The 19,915-nt window shown below is 38.9% G+C and overlaps 2 protein-coding genes across 3 annotated transcripts in view; one reads left to right on the top strand and one right to left on the bottom strand.

The window, feature by feature from the left end:
* Positions 1–753: 753 nt before the first annotated feature.
* On the bottom strand, positions 754–9,334 carry LOC144651943 (uncharacterized). Its single transcript, XM_078512018.1, has 3 exons — positions 9,031–9,334; positions 5,155–5,266; positions 754–1,553 (listed from the first exon to the last, which is right to left on the bottom strand). The coding sequence occupies exons 1-3, from the start codon at positions 9,265–9,267 to the stop codon at positions 1,390–1,392; spliced, it is 513 nt and encodes a 170-aa protein (XP_078368144.1). The 5' UTR covers positions 9,268–9,334; the 3' UTR covers positions 754–1,389.
* Positions 9,335–10,457: 1,123 nt separating this feature from the next.
* Positions 10,458–19,915, top strand: part of LOC144651639 (protocadherin Fat 4-like) — a 45,821-nt gene continuing 36,363 nt past the window's right edge. For both annotated transcript variants that reach the window (XR_013570354.1, XM_078511583.1), the window contains exons 1-7: positions 10,458–10,798; positions 12,581–12,637; positions 16,073–16,203; positions 16,610–16,669; positions 17,131–17,220; positions 18,158–18,256; positions 19,077–19,184. Coding sequence is in view for 1 of the 2 variants with exons in the window: in XM_078511583.1 (XP_078367709.1) it covers positions 10,744–10,798; positions 12,581–12,637; positions 16,073–16,203; positions 16,610–16,669; positions 17,131–17,220; positions 18,158–18,256; positions 19,077–19,184 (600 nt within the window). In the remaining variant the exon portion in view is untranslated. The remainder of the gene's footprint in view (positions 10,799–12,580; positions 12,638–16,072; positions 16,204–16,609; positions 16,670–17,130; positions 17,221–18,157; positions 18,257–19,076; positions 19,185–19,915) is intronic.

The following is a 19,915-nucleotide window of genomic DNA, read 5'->3' on the forward strand; positions in this document are numbered from 1 at the left end:
AAATTAATTCTTTGATACTAAATGACAGAACCATAGCTTCCTTGCAGCTAAATGTGTCTCCCGGGCGTCATAAATTAAAGTTACAAGCAGACAAGATTAACTTTGAGAACTGTTACGCCGGACCATATTTCAAAAGCCCACATCGCAATCCGTTGCAATCTTCGACACTTTTGGCCATCCGTACCTTCTTTTGCATTTGGTGTGTTATTTACGTATTCCTTCACTGTTTTAAGAGGTTATTTATATATTTAAACGAATTTGATGGTCATTTCCTATGCCTAAGTTTGGCTAAAATCCGTGACACAGTCCCTTTAAAGGGTAACGGTTTGCACCTCCAGGCGGAGCCTCCCCGAATAGAAACGTTTACTTTTATTACCCCTTTCCCCTCCGAGCAACTTCAAACAACTTTTCCTAAAGTTACATGTAACACAAACTTCTACAGTTTAATGGTACACTGTAAATGTTTTATTACAAATTATTAAGGGGTGGTATAGCTTTTTTATTAGTAATAGGTTTCATCATTTATACTGTTTTTTTTTTTAAAATTCTAAAACGCTTTTCATTTACACTTTTGAATTCTCAGTAGTGATGTTTGACTTCACTCTACTAAATTGTATGTCACAACTAAACCGGTAGTGTAGAAGCTCTCGTAAGCTTGCAATTCTACTGGTTTTTCTAGTGTAGCGTTTGCTATTGTTTAAGGGCCCGGCTAGGGGCATTTTTCCTGGTGTTTGATCTATTGCTGTCTTGAAGGGTAGCGCGTCATTCACGAGAGAATGTGAGAGCTGCTATCCAACCCAACAAACCTCCTTTTAGCTCCATTTTTTTTTACTGTACAACGAACATGTAACACAGTAGAATCCCGGTAACTCGAACTCGGATAACTTGAACACCCCTCTAACTCGAACTACTGTAACTTCCATTTCCCTTGGATATGACCTCACTTTCAGTCATTTTTACTCGGTTAATTCGAACTCGGATAACTCAAAACCCCGCTAACTTGAACAAAATTTCGTTTCCCTTGATCAACATTTGGGTCAAATTTACCCCGATGACTCGAATTCCTATTTTTGCAACTCACCACCGTTGCCCATTGATTAGAGCAACGAACAGTCGCGAATTTAACGGTCATTTTCCACTCTTAACATGAGATTGTATGATCGTGCAAGAGTTTTTGATGAGATAAATTCAATTTGTACACTTCTGTATATTAAAGTGCTGAAAAATCAGTAAACTATCAATTACTAACTTGCCAAATTAAATATTCAACTCGAAACCTCACTAGCTCAACCTGTTTTCTGTTTTTCTTAAGAATTCGAGTTACCGGGGTTCTACTGTAGTATGATATTCTTTTAAATGGAACAGTACATTAATAACACAATATTTAATCTATTTTTCTGTCCCACCATCTGGTGGCGATGGAGTTCTGTTTGTTATGCTCGATACAAGAGATGCTTTCCACTTTTCTTCAGGCACAACCTTGGCCCACTCAGGAATGGCTGACGTGGGAAGTGTAATTCCTGACATGACCTGTCTGATAAGGTCTACTTGCTCTAAAGGAAGAAAGAAAATAAAATGTCAAAATACCGTAGAATTCCGGTTATAAGCCCTGGGCTTATACAACTTCGTAAGGGTTTTTGGGTGGGCTTAAAAGCGGAGGGGCTTATATTTGGGAGGGCTTATAAGCGGAAGGAAAAAAAAAGTTTCGAAACGAGTCTCGGAAGTGTTGAACGAAATACGTTTTTAAGTTAAAAACGCACAAAAAAGCAACATTTCGCCCTGTTCAGTACTGTCATCTGGTAGAGAGGGGCTTATATCCGGGGGGGGGGGGGCTTATAACCGGGGGGGCTTATAACCGGAATTTTACGGTATAGTACAGTACCGCTCAAATGTAAGTTGACAGTCTCGACTCGATCCTCGAGACTCGATCCTCGACACTCGAGACTCGATCCTCGAGACTCGAAACTCGAAATGTTCGAGTTTCGAGTCTCGAGTATCGAGTCTCGAGGATCGAGTCTCGAGGATCGAGAAACAAGCCGGTCTCGAATATTCATAACTCGAAAGGCTTTCGAGGAAACGATTTATTTCTCGAGGAAAGAACAAAAGCCGCTCGCACCTCATGTACAAGTGTATCGCGTCCAAATTCAGCGCATGAAATATAAACCTTCCCCGACATGTAACATTCGACGGTAGGATATATTCGCGCCGATCGTAATTCCGTTTACTTACTTAAAAGTACTGACACAAACTCGTCCTTGAAAGCCGTGATCGACGAATTAAATTTAGAAAAGGACGTGAAAAGAACTTGTAGTTCAAACTTGTGCTATCCCTTGTCAACCCGCCGTAAGTCAGCGTAAGTGCATATTTTCAACCACGAAGATATTTAAGTTATTGGTTTACAAGTTCATCCTGAGTTTTCGCAAATAAAACTACAAATTTAATTTCTTTCACAAAATGTTCTGTAATTCAGCATCTGAAGCATTCGATGCGAAACGATTTAAATGTCACGAATCTTGTAAGCTGAGCCGTAGAATTGCACCGACAAAATCGCGCAAGCAAGTTTCAGCAACTTTCAGAAGCCTGAATTTCAGACGTCTCTTTCTGGTCGCTACTGAAATTCAGACAAAAGTTTTCGTAAATAAAACCGGTTCTTAAATTTGAGTTGTAAAAATTCTGTAGACGGCAAACGAAACATTCCACGTGAAAAACATCGAAGCCGTGAAGCCTTCCGTAAATAAATGGCAAGACAGACTCATGTCGCGCCATTGCGTCTAGCTTGAAATGAGCGTGTTTTATTTTTTGTGAATTTGGCATCAAATTCTGAAAAACCTAAATTCTTCTTGAATGAAACTTGTCTTCATTTATAACACAGATATCGGCGCTAATTATTATTAAAGCTTTAGAGAAGTTATACAAATTTTTCTTTTTTAAAACGGCGCAGTTGTAAAAGTTGGCAAAATTTGCATATGTCAAAAGTAATTGGAAACCTTTCGAATAAACTCCAGCGTAAATAAATGTAACACAACGCCGCACGCAAGTATCCGATTTAGATTCTTTCATACACACGTAACTGCGTTTTTCAAAAGAAAACTAAATGACAGAGTGAACTTTAAGGTTAAATATTTGCATCCTAAATCATAACACAAACAATCGTATGCGTGACATTGAACACGTGCTTCATGTTTGTCCTAAGATCGCCTGAACGCAGGTTGTATTTGTCCATGTTGATTCGGCGGGACCGCGCTAACTCCAACTCGGTTACTTCTGGTTAAATTTTCCCTCAATTCATTCACTATCGACGGTTTCGAGCTCCTATTTCGAACATTTTGGGACGGTTCGAAATATTAAACGACCAAGCGCGAGTTGTAACAGCAGAGACGAGTAGCCGGAACGCTGGCTTCGACCATAGTACAACACTCGAGAGTGCGGCCCGCTTGAGCAATTTTATTCTCGAGGAATCATTCAAGCGACAAGCTCATTATTTTTCTCGACTCGAGACTCGATCCTCGAGACTCGAGACTCGATCCTCGAGCCTCGAGACTCGAAACTCGAAATTTTCGAGTTTCGAGGATCGAGTCTCGAGGCTCGAGGATCGAGTCTCGAGTCTCGAGGATCGAGGCTCGAGGGACTGTCAACTTACATTTGAGCGGTACTGTACCATGATTATCAGCTGAGTATGAAAACAGAGGTTTTGTCATCAGGTTTTCCATAAATCACATTTGAACTTCCATGTTGCAGGGTTGTCGAAATGTTTTGAAGTAAGCATGAGATATTTTGATAGTAGATGGCACTGGGAGTCGGAGGCCCCCCATCATGCAGGGGGTCTGGCGACCAGACAGGCCCCCAGCGAGGTACAGGGGCAGCGTCCCTGTTGGAGGTCTAGGGCGCGAAGCCCTCTGGAGCATAATGGATTTGAGGTTTTTACACCAGTTAGCTGAAATTGCCTCTCTCAAGTCCCACTTTCTCCAATGTCATGCTCAGAATTGACCTTCTAGCATTCGGAGTAGCCGGCGCAGTATTCAGAATGAAATGCGCCGGTTGCTGGCTTAATTGACACCAGGGGCAACTTGAACTCTTTTCATTAGACGTCAAAATATTGGAAATTCAGTTCAAAACATGACTGACAAGGAAAGGCAGAGATTGAAGGGCAGATCTTTCCTCAAAGGCCACTCACTTTCTTTGCATTTGTGAATGTCAATAGTCGATGAAATAGTCAGAAATGGTGGTGAAATCAACCCAGGCCATATTAATTTTAATTTCCAGGCAAATGTTCAGAGGTGGCCAGCCATGCAGTCTAATTCAAAGTACATGTAAGCCATGTCCAGAAATGAATATGAACCATCTCACCATTTTGCACATAATTTTTTTTGCCACTGCTAACATCACTGGCATGACGTTTCCACCACAAACTACAAATGTACATGTACCTATGTCACCCCTGACAACTACACGGTTTTTGCAGTAAAAACTTTAGCAGAGAACCTTTCTCAATAAGCCATGTTCGAAACGAGAGGGGGACTGGGTACAAATATTCATCATCTGAAAGAGCATCCAAAAGTTAGTGACGTAAACAAATTTGAGAGTTATTGGTTTAAACACAAAGACATGGTACTCTTTTAAAAATCGATAAAATAAGAAAGCTTAGTATGGTTTGGAGGGACAGCTGTCCCTTCAATCCATACTAAGCTCTCTTATTTAAATGATTTCTAAAAGTGAACCATACCCAAGTGTTTAAACCAGTAACAATCACATTTTGCAAATAAACTAATTTTTGAATGCTCTTTAAGATGTCAGGGTTCATTTTTTAATTTAATCAATTTTTAAAATTCGTACCTAGTCGCCTGCGCGTTTAGAACATGGCTAATTCATACTCAACTGAAAATCATAGATACAAATTCCCACAGAAGGCTTTTTGGTTTGAATCTTCCCACTCCTTCATACAGCTCCATACATACCTTTAAAAATTTTGGCATTCCAGACCGCCACCTCCTTGGAATTTCAAATGACCTTCCATGGGGTGGAAATGGATATTTTCTGGAACTGCACATTCCTGATAGTACCATATAATGATATGGAGAGTTCCCCCTGCCCCACTCCCCAGGCAGCTGGATAGTACTCAAATAAAGCCCAAAACTGACTGTCCTTTCAACTTGCCTTGTTTCATTTCTGGCTCAGCATGTCTGACCGTAGATGACAATGATGAACTATTGCTTTCCCCATCATCAGTAACTGGTGCACTGTCGTCTTCTGAGCCTTCTTCCTCTGTCTGAAAAAGGAATTAAATTCCATTAACTTGTCATCAAAGTCAACTCAAAGTGTTAACACTTTCTGGAATCGTGCACTGATATTTTTATTTGTTTCATCCAAAAAGCCAAACTGTCAAATGAGTGTAGTCATCAGCCCAGGGGGGTACTCCGGGATCAAAGTGACGGGGATGATCAAATGGAGGCAAAACCCAGGACCCAAAAAATCCCTAAGTCTCCCGACATTACCCAAAAAAATCCCTGGACCAAAAAAAACGCCCAAAAAATCCCTAGTCTAGTTTGATTTTAATACCCCAAAAAATCCCCTATTTAAATCAAGTCACCCAAAAAAATACCTACCAAATTCTCCCACCCAAACAAATCCCGGAATCGAAAATTTCGACCCAAAAAAAATCCTTCGCACATCTCTGTCACTTGGATCCCGGAGTACCCTCCTGGGGTCATCAGTGGGTGGATCCAGACCTTCAGGTAAGTGGAGGGCCTGATCATCCAGACTCTAAGTAGGGGTCATGAATGGTCCATCAAAATTTTGCAGTGCTCGCAAAATAAGGCTTCTGCTCGGAATGCTCGCAAAATTTTAGTAGGTGCTCGTTTGCACGTGGTCGCATATTTTTACAAGTGCTCGCATGCTCGATTTTAGTGGAGGTGGCATTTTGAAAAGCGCTCGTTCCTCTCACTTTTGTCACTGACAAAAGTGCTCGTGCTTGCAAAGAAAAACGCTCTGCTTGCATGCTCGCTAAGACCATTCAATATCTCTCTAAGTATAAGAGGGGGCCTAGCTCTCGAAAACAATTTTTCTTAACCCTAATTAGGCCTTGGTTCGGTCTGAAAATAAGGTGGGGGGCACCTACCTTAGATCTGCCACTAGTCATACTGTTTGTGTCCATTGTAGTTAAAACTTTTTTCATTCATGCGTTATCTCTTATTAACCAAGCTTGCTTGGGATTGGTACTGTACTGGGAGAATAGTGGCCCTCAGTCTTTTCTGTACAAACTAAACTGTGCTCAGTCTGTACTGTCAAGACCTTGCAGGTCTGTAACCAGACGTTTGGTATAGATGAGGCAAGATCAGTGATCGCCCATGGTGCGAGCCAAGGATTTTGAAATCTAGACGCACTTACGCCAATTTTCAGCATTTTTCAAACATATTTTTTCTGATAGGTCAATCTTGTTCAACTGTGTATTATTTTCTTAACTAAACATTTTCTTAAATTTCAATTTTTGTTGTAAATCTAGACGGGGCAAATGCCTCATCTTGCCTCTTGCTAGTTATGGCTGTGCCTTGGTCCAATATTTTGCTAGTACTGCCCTTGAGCATGGTTACTATTTTCTTGTATTTGTAGTGTTACTAGAGTGTATTACATCGTAAGTATAACATGTATTGTGAGTATTACCAGTATACATAAGTTTTCAAAAATGTAATCTACCATCATGGTAGTTTTGTAAGTGTTCAAACAAATAAATGTTGTAAAAAACATGTATTTATTACATGACTTAGACAGCTGAGAAGGCCAATTACTCCTTCAATCATACAGTACCGCTCAAATGTAAGTTGACAGCGGTGTCTGACATAAATTTGCAGAATGCAGACTAAGAGAATATATTGTGTTACCTTTACCATTATTGAAAGCTACATGTAACCATAAACAGGCTAACCGAAGTGCTACTTAGGCTAACCGGAGTGAATAGTAGGCTAACCGGAGTGTGTAGTAGGCTTACCCCAGTGAAAAATTCACTCCGGTTAGCCTACTACGCACTCCCCTTAGCCTACTATACACTACCTCTAAACGGTTAGCCTGTATATGGTTAGCTTTCAATAATGGTAAAGATAACACACTATATATTTTCTTAGTCTGTGTCAGACACCGAGAAATGTCAGACACCGAGTTGACACTGTCCCTTAAGCCTTGATCCAAGCTCGATCCTTGAAAATTTTGAGTTTTGAGTCTCCAGTCGCATTTCGAGTATCAAGTAAATGTAACCTCCCATAAGCAGACATCCTTAGGACCAAGACAAAGTGCCCACTTAGAAAAGGCGTCAGCCAATGAGGCTCTGCCAGCGTAAATTCCGACAAGCGACATGGCCCAAAAAGTAGCGACAGCATACTAATAAAATTGCGACAAACGACAACCCTAATGGAAAAAACTTAAATTCCGACAAGGACAAGTAATTTCCCTTCAATTTAATTACCGACAGCGACATGAAGAGCGATAAAACAGCGACATGGCACATATTTAAATTTAGACAAACAACACGGGAACCCCCCTGGCAGGGCCTCGCCAATGGGAGTTCAAAATGTAGTGTTTGTACATGGCTGGGACCACGGCAATGTGTCTCTTACAGGAGGTGTCCAACTACATGAGAAGGAGGTGTCTGTTTTATGGGAAGTTTGGCTGCAATTTGTGTTGTTCCAAAAAATATCCTCGTGAACCTACCCCCCCAGTGAGCTACTGAATAACAGTTACTGGAAATTTGGATGGGTAGGGGCCAAAACAGCTAAAGGAAAGAATGAAGCTAAACTGGAATTCCTAGAGGAAGGCCAGGGGGGGGGGGGGGTGGACAAATTCAGACCAAAACCTTTTTTTTTAAGCATGTTTGCACTGGACAGTACTGGAAGGATATCAACCCTTTCATGTGTAGTCGAATGTAGGTCATGTCGCCCCAAGTTACATCGCCCCAATCCAGGTCACGTCACCCCAAAACTGAAGTTACGTCGCCCCAAACACTTAAGTCATGTCGCCCCTTGCTACCTGAGAAGTCTTGTGCTATTTAGTAAATAAACCCCTTCAGGTTGCTGGTATATTGGAGGATAATGTCTGAAGCTGAAAGATTGTCTAAAAATGAACAGTTGGCCGAGAAGCGAAGCTTCGAGGGCAACTGTGAAATTTTGAGGACAACCTTTCAGCCAAGGGCATTATCCTTCAATATACCAGCAAGCTGGAGAGGGGTTTATTTATTTTATAACCCTCCAATTAATTTCTACAACGCGCTTTATCGCCAGTAAATTTATAGGAAAAAACTCTTGTAATAAACCCTGTGTATCTGGTTTGTGATTGGTTTACGTGATTTTTTGACTCTGTGATTTCATTAAAAGTTAGAATTGAATAAAGTGACTTCATTCGTTTGTTTTATGCTTGCCTACAAAATCGGGCGACGGATATCAAATTGGAGGGGGTATATTTGCTGATACCCGTCCTCCGATTTTGTACCACGTGATGCGTTTTGTCCAATGAGCGCGTGCAAAAATTAATGGGTGGCTTATAATATATATATATAATATATAATTTTGCTTCAGTTTGGATCAAGCATTATTCACTCCGTAGGGAGTGAATAATGCTCATTAGCCTGCGATAGCGAACCAATCAGATTGCTTGAAACACCAAGATCACTGAGTGTGTATATACTAATCTCATATATGACAACTCATGCACGTATTAAAATCAGTTGTCATATCCCCTGTGATTTTCTGCACCCAAGTCTGATCTTAGTAGATTAGGTATGCATACAGTTTATTGATTGAAAGGATAGCTTCCCTTACTCTGAAATTCGTTTATACTAAATTTGTGTTTTGAAGTGCTCCCCTTCCGTGAAGTCAATATATGCTTAAGCTTGCATGTACCAACAACACTCAACAGTAGCTTGCGTGCATTCAGTCACTCACTGAGTCACTGCATGATGCACGAGTTGAATATTTCACACTGCACACCTTTACAGTTTAATTAAAGCTAAAACCATTTAATCTACGAGAGTTAAACTACAATACGTACATTAGGTAACCATTGATCTGCAGTTTGCTGCCCTTCGCTGTCGTCTTGTGCCAGCTGAACATATCCCTGGTTTCCATCTTCTTCGTTGTTGTCTTCATCGTCGCTACTGGAGTTTTCCATGATTACTGGCGCTATTGGCTCGTCTTCTTCCGAATCAGAGTTTTCTTCTCCTTGTGGAATATCCTTAGGAGAAATTTGTGGAGCCATTACGGGATTTTCTTCCAGTAAATCGGACATTTAGAAGCGCTTAGCTTCATTGAATTGTCTCACATCATAATTTCTATTCGTATAAAGTTCAAAGTGAAATGTATTGGTACCCATGTCCTCTCGGTCGGAGAAAGACAGATACGCAATGCGTGCAAAAGCAGCTTGTGACCTAACGTAACGGTAATTCTACTGTATACCTGCACCGCCGCTCCACCAGGCCTTTAGTGCCACACATCTATGTACGTAATATGTTATAAATCAAATATTACAAGGTATAGCACATTTTTAGCTTTGATTTTTTTTTAATGTCTCCCATCAATATAATTGCGTGACGCTGGTCATAATAATAATAATGTAACATCAAAATCAAAGATTTAAATCTATTGTAATTAGACCGGAGCAATCCAAATTTCCACCGCCACATGCAAGGACGCACATCCTTTTGCTAGAATTTACTCTATTTTAAGAGCTCCTTAGGTATTGTGGCAATTTAGATGTGAATAATAAAATATACCGGTAATTATTGTGTTTTTGGCTCTTCAGTTTCCGGCAGTTTCTCTATTTAGTGATTATATACATTTCTAGCAAAGCAAAGCCTTTGCAATCAATTTTAAAACTCGGAGTCTCTAAAAAAATAACCACATATCATATTCATTATGCGTCTTTTGCACGCGCTCGAACAAGTTGCAGCTAAAAAATAAATTTTCTATTTCTGTAAATGATGTAATCTAACAATAGATTTCGAAAGATTAATTACATGCAAGTCTCAGTTTTTCAAAATTATTTCTTCAAAGTTCCTCCGTGATGACATTTAGCACTTTATTTATTGGCCTCAGTAAATAGCTAAGATACAGGCATCGTTTTGTTTAAAGAATCCTAAAGACTTGAGAAAGTTTATAAATTTACATAGATAACTTCTGTTAACTAAAATCTAGCTGGATACCATTGTTTTGGTTGGCGTCGGTGTGAAATGAATTGATTTTTTCCTGACTTCGAAAAAATATTTTTTTCTTTTTGTTTTGTTTTGGTACACATGTTTAGTTGTTTGCCTTTCGAGTTTGTAAAAAAAGAATATACAAAAATGTAAATCTGACTTCTACTTAAATAAAAAGCTATAATGATTTGCATATATGGCTTTATTTTCAAGGTTATTTACAACAATAGTACTTCACATGAACTAAACTGAGGTACCGTGCTGTTTATAACTCGGGGTATCGATATCGAATAATTAATCTGACGCCTACATATAATAAACACCACTAATACCAAGATTCAGTGATTTCGACTTACGCATCTTTATATGAATAGTTCGAAGTGAATCAAGTTTTGGAAAATATCGTTTTCACCACCGTTGTTTCATTGGTATGGCGAAAAGAAAAAAAATCGTGAGCAAGTTTCACAATTAAACACTGGAACACAGTTGAAACCGGATAAATAACTGCAACTGGCTTATTCGAGAAAAAAACACTTATGTAGCCAGACGGAATTTTTACCAGCTTTCCTAAAATGAAGAAACTGCTATTATTTTCATCAATTTTGTGGCTTTTCAGCTTTTCTCAAGGTAAGTGAGCCCTGGAATATTCTAAGTTGATTTTTTTTTCAAACAGTGTAGGCATAACGTTATAAATGCATGCTTGTAATTTTAAGCTGTTAGCCATGTAGCCACTTAGAAAAAAATGCAGTTTTATTATAATTTCTTTCTAACTTTAGTACTTTATAACACGCTTTGGGTAAGTAACCAAGAACTCGATCAAATTTGTCAAGTCAAAAAACAAAACAAAAATTTTTGTTGTAAGCTTTGCTCAGAATAAATTAGCATTCGTATGACTCTTGCAAAAAAATACCAAAACCTGCGAAAAGGTATATTTTCATGTTGTTTGCTGAATGGATTCGATAAAAGTTTTTATTTAAGAAGACTGGTTTGTTTTTAAAAACTTTTTTAGCCTTTCCGGACCGATTTAACCCAAAAACGTTTATTTCAGTTCATTTAACTTTTGTCAGTTTGTTTATTTTTTCGTTCTTTGTTGAGGTGCAAGACTGAAAAGTACTTTTTGTAAGTTTGACTAGTCGTCCAGTTTTTGCGCGGGTCTCAAACATGAAGCAAGAGTACTTTTATGATTTCGTGGATGATAAAGATAGTTTACTGGTTAGTATAATATTAATAAAGGACACGCAAGATACAGGCTTTATTCAATTTAATATTTACGTTTTCTGTTAGATAATAAAGTTCAATCACTGAATTTTAAAACAATATCAATTATTAATAATAAAAAGTTAAAACATTTTGGCGTGATTGTAAAGCGTTCTCTGATCGAAAAAATGATAATTTTGATGTTCAATCTTTTCATTCAAACCATTAAACGAGAAAGATTGTAGACTACACTAAAATACGTTTAATTATACAGAGTGTCAAATAATTCAAACTGATGTTCTCCGCCGGCTACAAAATCATGTTACCTCGGCGACTAAATGATAGTATAGTCAGCGTGAATAAATCTTTTCGACTTGTTCTATGGCAAAACAGATTTTTCCTAGTAGAATGCAAATAACCAAGACTAAAAACGCGTGATAAATGAATAGATTAAACTATAAATTCGCGGTTTAAAAAGTTCTTCATCAGGCACCGCAACCATTTCCCATTTTCAGCTGCCGTGTCGAGTCACTCTTGAGTAGAGACTCGCCCCAGGCGTCTCTTTGGTAACATGTTGTAAAGCGCATTAGAGACCTCGCCGAGACCAAGTGTCGCGAAAGGAAGTAGAGAATGAGAAATAAAATCACACTGAACTGTTCTTCATATCTGTTAACTTGATTTGTTTGTTTAACTGACGGGAATTTGAGTTAGTAACTTAATCTTTAGCTTCTTATCCGTCGATATAAAACTCTGAACCAGTATTGCCGGCTAAAAGTACTTGCTATAGACCACATTAACAAATGCGAAGTCCGACAACTATATAATACAACAACAGGGAAAAAAATTGTTTTCAATCTTTGCTTTTTAGTCTTGACAAATAGTAGTTCTTTAATAAAGACAAATGTATCTAACGTCTAACATCTTGGGTGTATAAAATTGTAAGTTTGTTCTTAGTTTTCATGATCAATTCCAATTTCAACAGAATGTTTAATGCCTGGAAAAAATAAGAAAAATGTAAGTTCAAATAACCGGCCCACATGAACTTGGAAGCTTACGAAAACATTACAGTGTAAGACTAAATAAAATAAAATAAATGTTATATTAAATAAAATAAATATTAAATAAAATGTATTTAACCTGCTAAAGCACTGAATACCTCCGACACAACGGACGTTTCTTTTGTTGATTTGTTTTCTTTTATGAACATTTTAGGCCTCAGATTTCGGGAGGAATTCATGATTGCTACTATTTACGAAGAAGAGCCTGCTGGTGAGTAGTGTGCCTTTGTTTATAGTTCTTCCACTTTTCTTTACGATCAAGACTATTAGCTGACAGAGGTTTTATGACGTAACTGTACGCCTCAAGCGCAAAAAGTAGCTGCATATTACGACACTGTCAATCATCAATTTGCAGTGCAGAGAATACCTTTATATTAAATCTAGGAAACCACAAGATAAATGTCCAGGAAGTAGAGGGTAACAATAACAATTATTCCATAGGCCACGAGCGCGCGTTGAATATGAGATGGTAGATAGTCAACGAGGCGCGTAGCGCCGAGTTGGCTATAACGATCTCACATCCAACAAGCGCGAGTGGAATAATTGTTTTATTAAAAACGCCCAAAGAATTGCAATATTTGAGCTCCCCAGCTGTTTTCGTGACGCGTTTTGGCTACCATATTTGTGGTCAATGGTATATGAGCTCAGTACCATTGCCTGTTAACCAATCAAAACGCAGGAATTACAATATAACATTGCTAGTTTTTAATAATAATGAATGTCAAACTTTCTTTCTTCTGCCGACGCCAAAAAGCCGTTTTTCGCCATCACGGTTCAGATTTGCTTGAGAAATAGAAACGGAAAACCTCTGGAACCAGGGTAGTCAAACTTGGAAGGTCTTGGATAAATTTTCATGATGAGGCATCCATAAAAGCAGATGAGGACTCTGTCGTGAACAAAAATCTATGACGAAACAGGAGATATAACTAACAAACTAGTTGTACCTATCGGTAAGTGCCAACGAGCGAAATACTCATGTTTGTTCATAAGAACAGATATTGAATGGTTTTTGATAGAACTATATTTGAAATGACCAAAATATGGTAAATTGTATTTTAGGTAATATGCGAAAAAAGTGCTATTTCTCTGGTGTTCATAAATGACACAGGCTTGATAGCCTGCGTAGCAGGCGCCGTAGTTTCCAGCGCGCGTATTCTCGCGATCGCGCACTCTTTTAAACACACTAAAAACGTACACAGATGTCTGCTACGCAGGCTACGGGTTTGACAGATTGATAACTCTTGACAAATCTTCTTTTCAACGTTAAAATGTCACAAAATGTAGGCAATAAATGAAGTTTAATCACTGTTTTTTAAATACTTTACAACACGCGGTGGTTAAAATGTTTCCGTCCACAAAAGGGATACTTGCATTTCAAGAACTTCTTATAAATCAAATCCCAAAATCAAAACTGCTAAGATGCTTTTTTAAAAATAATTTTCAGTAATCAGAGACAGTAATGCACGGGTCCAGATTTCAGTCTCGCATGCGAAGTGTCATGTTCAGTTACGCAAAACTTGAAAAATTTGAACAGAAAACAAAACTTGAACGGTCAAGGATTATTTGGAGACAAAATTTTTATTCAAGTTAACATTACATTTGCCGTTAGAAGCAAAAAACTTTTGACTTTCTTGTGTGTATGACATGCAGTAATTTTAGTGAGCGTCGCTTTGTATTGATGTTATTCCTACGCGGAGCGAAAATGCGTGCCAAATAAAATATAATAAACGGTATTTGATTTGGAATAAATCATCGGTCAAACAATTACTATAAACACAATCAACACTAAAAGGAAGCATTTACCCGACTTCAGCATTCTCATTAGTCAAGAAAACTCTATTTGAAGTCAACAGTCCGCTTTTGATTTTCATGTCTCTCTTCGATCGTAAATCAAAGGACTCCAAAGTCGAAAGATTATTTCATCGCTTTGAAGACCTTGATGTTCATTTTTTCGGCGGTCGAATATTCTGTAGGGTATTCTCTTTCGATTTATAATTCCCTAAAGGTGTATTTATCGGTAAAGGGATGAATGACCACATTGAAAATTTTAACAGCGGGCCGCGTGGACGCCATTTTGGTCATTTGCTCTCTAGCAAGGAGTGAGAGACTGGGAACCAGTTGGGAAGAACAATACAACCCAAATATGGGGTTTACTTACACCCAAATATGGTCAAAAAAAAGTCCCTTACACAGAACTTAAGATTTTCTCTGCCTATACACTCATACGCACACGGCTCTATGATTCTGCCGCCTCGACAGCCTCGCCTCTTGGCTCGGCTGTCTCGTTGGCAATAAGTAAATATGCCGGCATTACATTCGTTACTTTCTTTACTACTAGTAATAGTTCTCACTATAAAGCTGCCCCCGCTTTTTTATAATTTGTTTTTTGTCGCCTTTAATTATTAATGCCGATGGACTGCACAATTAGTCTTCTTTTTTACTGTGTCATGCGGAATTTCTTGTTGTGTGACACCGTTGCGTCCTAAAAATATTCACAAGTTGAAGTCGAATTATATTACTTAGCGCGCGTAAATAACACCTAGCGGAAATAACACATAACACATTATTCGTGATGACAACACACAAGCTTATTCCCGGGCTTATAACATTCAAAATAAACTTACAATAATTTCCAGACCAAAAAGCCTAAAAAATTCCACGAGTAACAAAATATGGCACATTCAAAGATTCGAGAAAACAACCCACTCTTTGGATCAAATAATCTGACAGTTTGTTAGCGAAACGAATTACGTTGTACCTTGTACTACATGACAAAGTTCACGCTTTTGTTTATTACTCGTTGTAACTTGTAAGATGTATACGATACAACAAACCTCCGAAAGCAAACCTTACAAATGTAACGCTTAGAACATAGGTAGCCGGCAAGTAGCCAAGAACACGAAACCAATTGCTCGAAATCTTTCGACGTATTACTAACATTTGCTTCAAATATCACTTAACACAACCAAAGCAGAGAAACCGCTCGAACAAATCTGTGAACACGCGTAGGCCAAAACCGGAAAACACAACGCTGCTAGCAGATGGTGAAGCTCGAAACGCGAAGGTGACCAAACGCTTGCAAAAATATTACCCGTCACGACCGTGCGCGTCTAGTTTCGTCAAATCGAGAATGGTTCGCCCACTACAGACACATTTCTTACTTTTTCAACAAATATTCATTGTCCCTGTATGTATACACCCGGGGACTTCTAGTGTGCCTCCTCGGGTTTTGGCCTTTGGGCCAAAGCCCTGCGGGGGCAAAAAGGGGTGAGAAGGAGTTTGCGAAAATGAGGTGTTAAGGTTCTGGAGGAGACAAGTACACAACTAAATTGCTCTTTTGGGAGGTGGGGGGGGGGGGGGGGAACTCGCGTGGTTTGTCGGTGATCCTTTTCCCGGGTCCTCTTGAAGGCAACTCGTAAAGGTAGGTGAGGCCCAGTAATTATCAGCCGCTGTTGGAGACAATTATCCCGTGTCCCTCCCCCCGGAGAAGGAACATAAACTGGATTCTTTATACCAACCTCCCCAGACCCACGTCCCCAGAAAAAAGTCCGGCCGTCCCCAAGTCCCTATCCCAGTGTAATGCGGGCTCGGTTACTCAACAGAAAACATGGCGGACGAGCACGTTTGTTTGTTGTTCTTGTTGTAGGTTCGTTTGTAGCTAAAGCTCAGGCCGTACCAGGACCCGTGACATATGAGTTGGGTCCTGATGCTGGAAGTTTCTTCGCTGTCAACAACACCACAGGAATAATAACTGTGCAGGACCGCTTTGATCGAGAGGTGTGTGGAAAAATATGAGTCATGTTGAAACCGCGCGCTTTGCATACATTATGTACCAATTTAAAGCTTAACATTAAGATCATAAAAAATGACCTCTAAGTGCCACGCAAAACATGCTTGGTATTGTCTGTTACAAAAAGCGAACAGTTTTGGATGTATCGTACTCTCAAATATAAAGTGGTGTTGGATTTCATCTCCTATTTGTTACTAGTCTTGATGTACTCTGTTGTACTGCAGTATAACAAGGCAGTACTGCAGTATAACAAGGCATCAGGACATATGTTATTTTTCTGCCCTTACTCCTAGAATACACAGGATTACTAATAAGGGTTAGATCAGAGTTAGATAGAGGTTTAAATCTCTTACAATAACTTGTCTTTTTAATCATGGCATAATTGCTTTTCAGACTCAAAATTTTGCTGATGGATCATTCACGGTTTATGCCTTTGATAATGCTGGCAACCAGGTAAAATCCCCAATCTAAAGTTGCTGCACTATTTAGTCTCTTCACTACAATAAAAATGCAAACCCTATTTTCAGTAATATTTCGTTAACACAGCTATAATACAGTAGAACCCTGGTAACTTGAACCCTGAAAGTAAAGGAAAAACAGTTCAAGGTTTTGAGTTATCGGGGTTTAGTGAATATTCAATTTTCCATGTTAATACAACCCTCCAAGTTGAGACCATTTTAGTTGCCATGGCGACTAACATTTTGGAACTGGCGACTAAATTGGAACTGAAGTCGCCAGCCTGGCGATTTAAATTGAGAAGAAGGATTGAAAGCGTGAGCTTAATTTAGGGACTAAAATTTTTTCACTGGTGACCAAACTTGAGCAGTTACAAAGGAAAAAATAAGCTTGGAGGGCTGTAATAATTAATTGAATAAACATGACAAGACTGTGCAATTTCTTTTTCTTTCCTGAAGGCTTCAGCACAAGTCATTTATTGGATTCTTGATGTCAATGACCACATACCACACTTTCCAAGTCAGTACTACAATGTCACTGTTGGAGAGGTATGTGAAACCATGTGACTGGAGTCATGTGACTGTATCATAGTTGTCATGTTCATGCATTAGCAGCAATGATGTTACATGATGATGTTTATAGACCAAATTTTGTTGCAGTATCCTGACTGGTCTAAAACGTGACATACCGGTATATAATTTAGTCCCCTACTTCTCCCATGTACATTTGTGAGGCCATTAAATTGTCAATTACAGCGTTTTTGACTGAGTGTTGTAAAGGGAAACCAAAGGTCTGGCTGACAACAAAAGAAAGAGACAATCCAGTGAACCAATTAAAACTTAATTAGAGCCAAATTCATGTAAGCTGGTAAAAACTTTGTGAGGGAGTTACCATACCTTAAGCTTACTATTGTCAGCGGCTACTAATTTTAGCCTTTAAGCGAGTTGGGCGAAAATTGCTAAATTTAGTGCTCGCTAAAATTTGTCTTGGTCAAATTTAATACTGGTTAAATTTAAATACCCCTCACCCCCCAACCAGACATACTCGCACTTTGTCAGTATTGTCGGTCAATAATAGCAACTTCTCTAGGGTTCTCATCTGAGTCTTCTGCAGCCTGTGCCACGTTTTGGAAGGCAAGACTGCTTTTCCTGACGAGGACCTATTTTCTGATATATTCAATTAACTTTGTTTTCCCTGAGAATGAAAATGTTCCTTTAATTTCAAGGCATGACTTTGTTCTTTCTTTTTTTCAATTTTAGGAAAATCGCTAAATTTAAATAGTCACTAAATCTTGTTTAGAAATAGTCCCTAAAATGAGTAGCCGCTAACAATAGTAACCTTAAGGTATTACATCCAAACTAAGAATTTCATGGAGTACCAGGACTCCCCCTCCTCCTCAAGGTTTGTTAACTTAGTATAGTTTACCCACTGCAACTTTGTAACACTTAATCTTCTGTTTATTTTGCATGACTTTCTTTTCATCAGGCAGTTGACCTTAATCAGCAGATATTCTCTGCAACAGCTCTGGATGAGGATATTGAAGGAAATGGAGAAATTCTCTATGCGATAACAGATGGAAATGAGGTTTGTGTTCATTTTCAAAATGAACAAAAGCTTCATTTTCAGCAAAATATTATCATGCATACTCTAGTTGAGCATCCTAAATTAATAATTGGTTTAAGAATATCATCATGATGCATCAATTCTTCACATTGCCCAGCCCTGCCAATGATACCATCCAGCCCTCACCAATAGAAATGTATATATCAACCTGATAACCAGAAATGCAAAGGCCATACTGGAAGATATATCAGCTTGAGGTCTTGACAGTGTGAATCAAGCATTAGGAGAGGTCCATACAGAAAAGACGGAGGGTTAATAATTCCTGCCACTGACAGTCCTTATATGCAAGCAAGCTTGGTTTAATATTAGAGATTTATTACATGCCTTAAAATAATATTGAAAACAAGAGCTGTAGAAATGCTACCTAGTCCGATAGTAATACTTTAATAGAGGACTGGTAGTAAAGCACTCTTATTGGCTGATTTTGGTCATGGGCCCTTGCAACTGTCTTAGTTACCTAGTGTGTACCTGTAGTATTTTAATGACATCTTCAACCATTACTGATCCCCTTCCTGCAGGGGTTTTAGGGAACAAAGGGAAATGGCTGTACGATAATTGGGAACAAGGGAACAGAAGGAAAATAAAGCTGGGAAGTAGGCCCAATACCAACATACATGCCCTGCTGTTTTTTAAAAAATCGGCTGGATCACTGCAATGTTTTACAATATTACTCTTAGTTTAAAGACATGTCAACCAGGTCAACTGTAAAATAGCTGTGGTTGAAATTGAAGGTCTAAGTTATTAAAAGTCTGTTGTTCCTTTAACAATTTTTTTTTGCCAGGATGGAATGTTTAAACTGAAGGATGCTTATCACTGCAGTGTGTTGGTGGCCAAACCTCTGGACTTTGAGTCAAGATCCTCATATGCGCTGAACATTACAGCTTCAAATGTAAGTTTGCTGCTATTGCCAATAATATTTGTTTGTGCATGTCCCGGGGTGCGTGTGTGGGGTGGGGGGGGGGGGGAGGAGGTTGCAGATGGAGGGGGAGGGGAGGGGCAAGTTGATTCTAGTTAAACCTTAACAACAAGCTCTTTTAAGACTTTGGTGGAAAAATAAGTTTAAACAGCGTGTACTATAGTCATGGTAAGTTATATTGCATAAACATGAATAAATTTCCTTCTTTACCCCATTGGTCAGAAAGCTGTTTAAAGAGCTATGATTTGTATATGTAATAAATCGCATGGGCCCAAGGGCAATTAAGGATTAATTTCACGCGTAAGTTCAAAGTTTTTACAAAATTGCCCAAGATAATATATATAGGGTCGTACATTGCGATTACTTGTTTATCACATGAAGGCCAAAATTACTGAATGCTGAGTGGCTGAGACAGAGGGTATATTTCTAAGTCACGAGGGCACTTTTGTTGAAGCCGACGAAAAGGTTGTTGAAGAGCTGAAACACCACAGTAAAAACATAAACACGAAATGAAGTACAGACTATAATTGGCCGGCATTTTTCAACAGTGGGCGAAAACAAAAGGGAAATATGAAGAACTTGAAAACAACGAAGTACCACAGCTGAACGAAGCTCTCTCACAATTTTTCACCGAGCTGAGAAAGGAAACTGTAAAGAGTACGAGCCACTGACTCGCTGAAAGTTATGCAAGCGGGCTTTAGATC

This window comes from Oculina patagonica, chromosome 4 (genome assembly GCF_052425735.1).
Source record: "Oculina patagonica isolate OP01 chromosome 4, crgOcupat, whole genome shotgun sequence".
NCBI lineage: Eukaryota > Metazoa > Cnidaria > Anthozoa > Scleractinia > Oculinidae > Oculina > Oculina patagonica.

What these genes read in the sequence shown, in the direction of transcription:
- LOC144651943 (XM_078512018.1), bottom strand. Translation starts at nt 9,267, where the DNA reads ATGTCCGATTTACTGGAAGAAAATCCCGTAATGGCTCCACAAATTTCT. An exon ending in CAGATCAATGGTTACCTAAT is followed by an intron (nt 5,267 to 9,030) that starts GTACGTATTGTA and finishes TTCCTTTTTCAG; the next exon opens with ACAGAGGAAGAAGGCTCAGA. An exon ending in TGAGCCAGAAATGAAACAAG is followed by an intron (nt 1,554 to 5,154) that starts GCAAGTTGAAAG and finishes TTCTTCCTTTAG; the next exon opens with AGCAAGTAGACCTTATCAGA.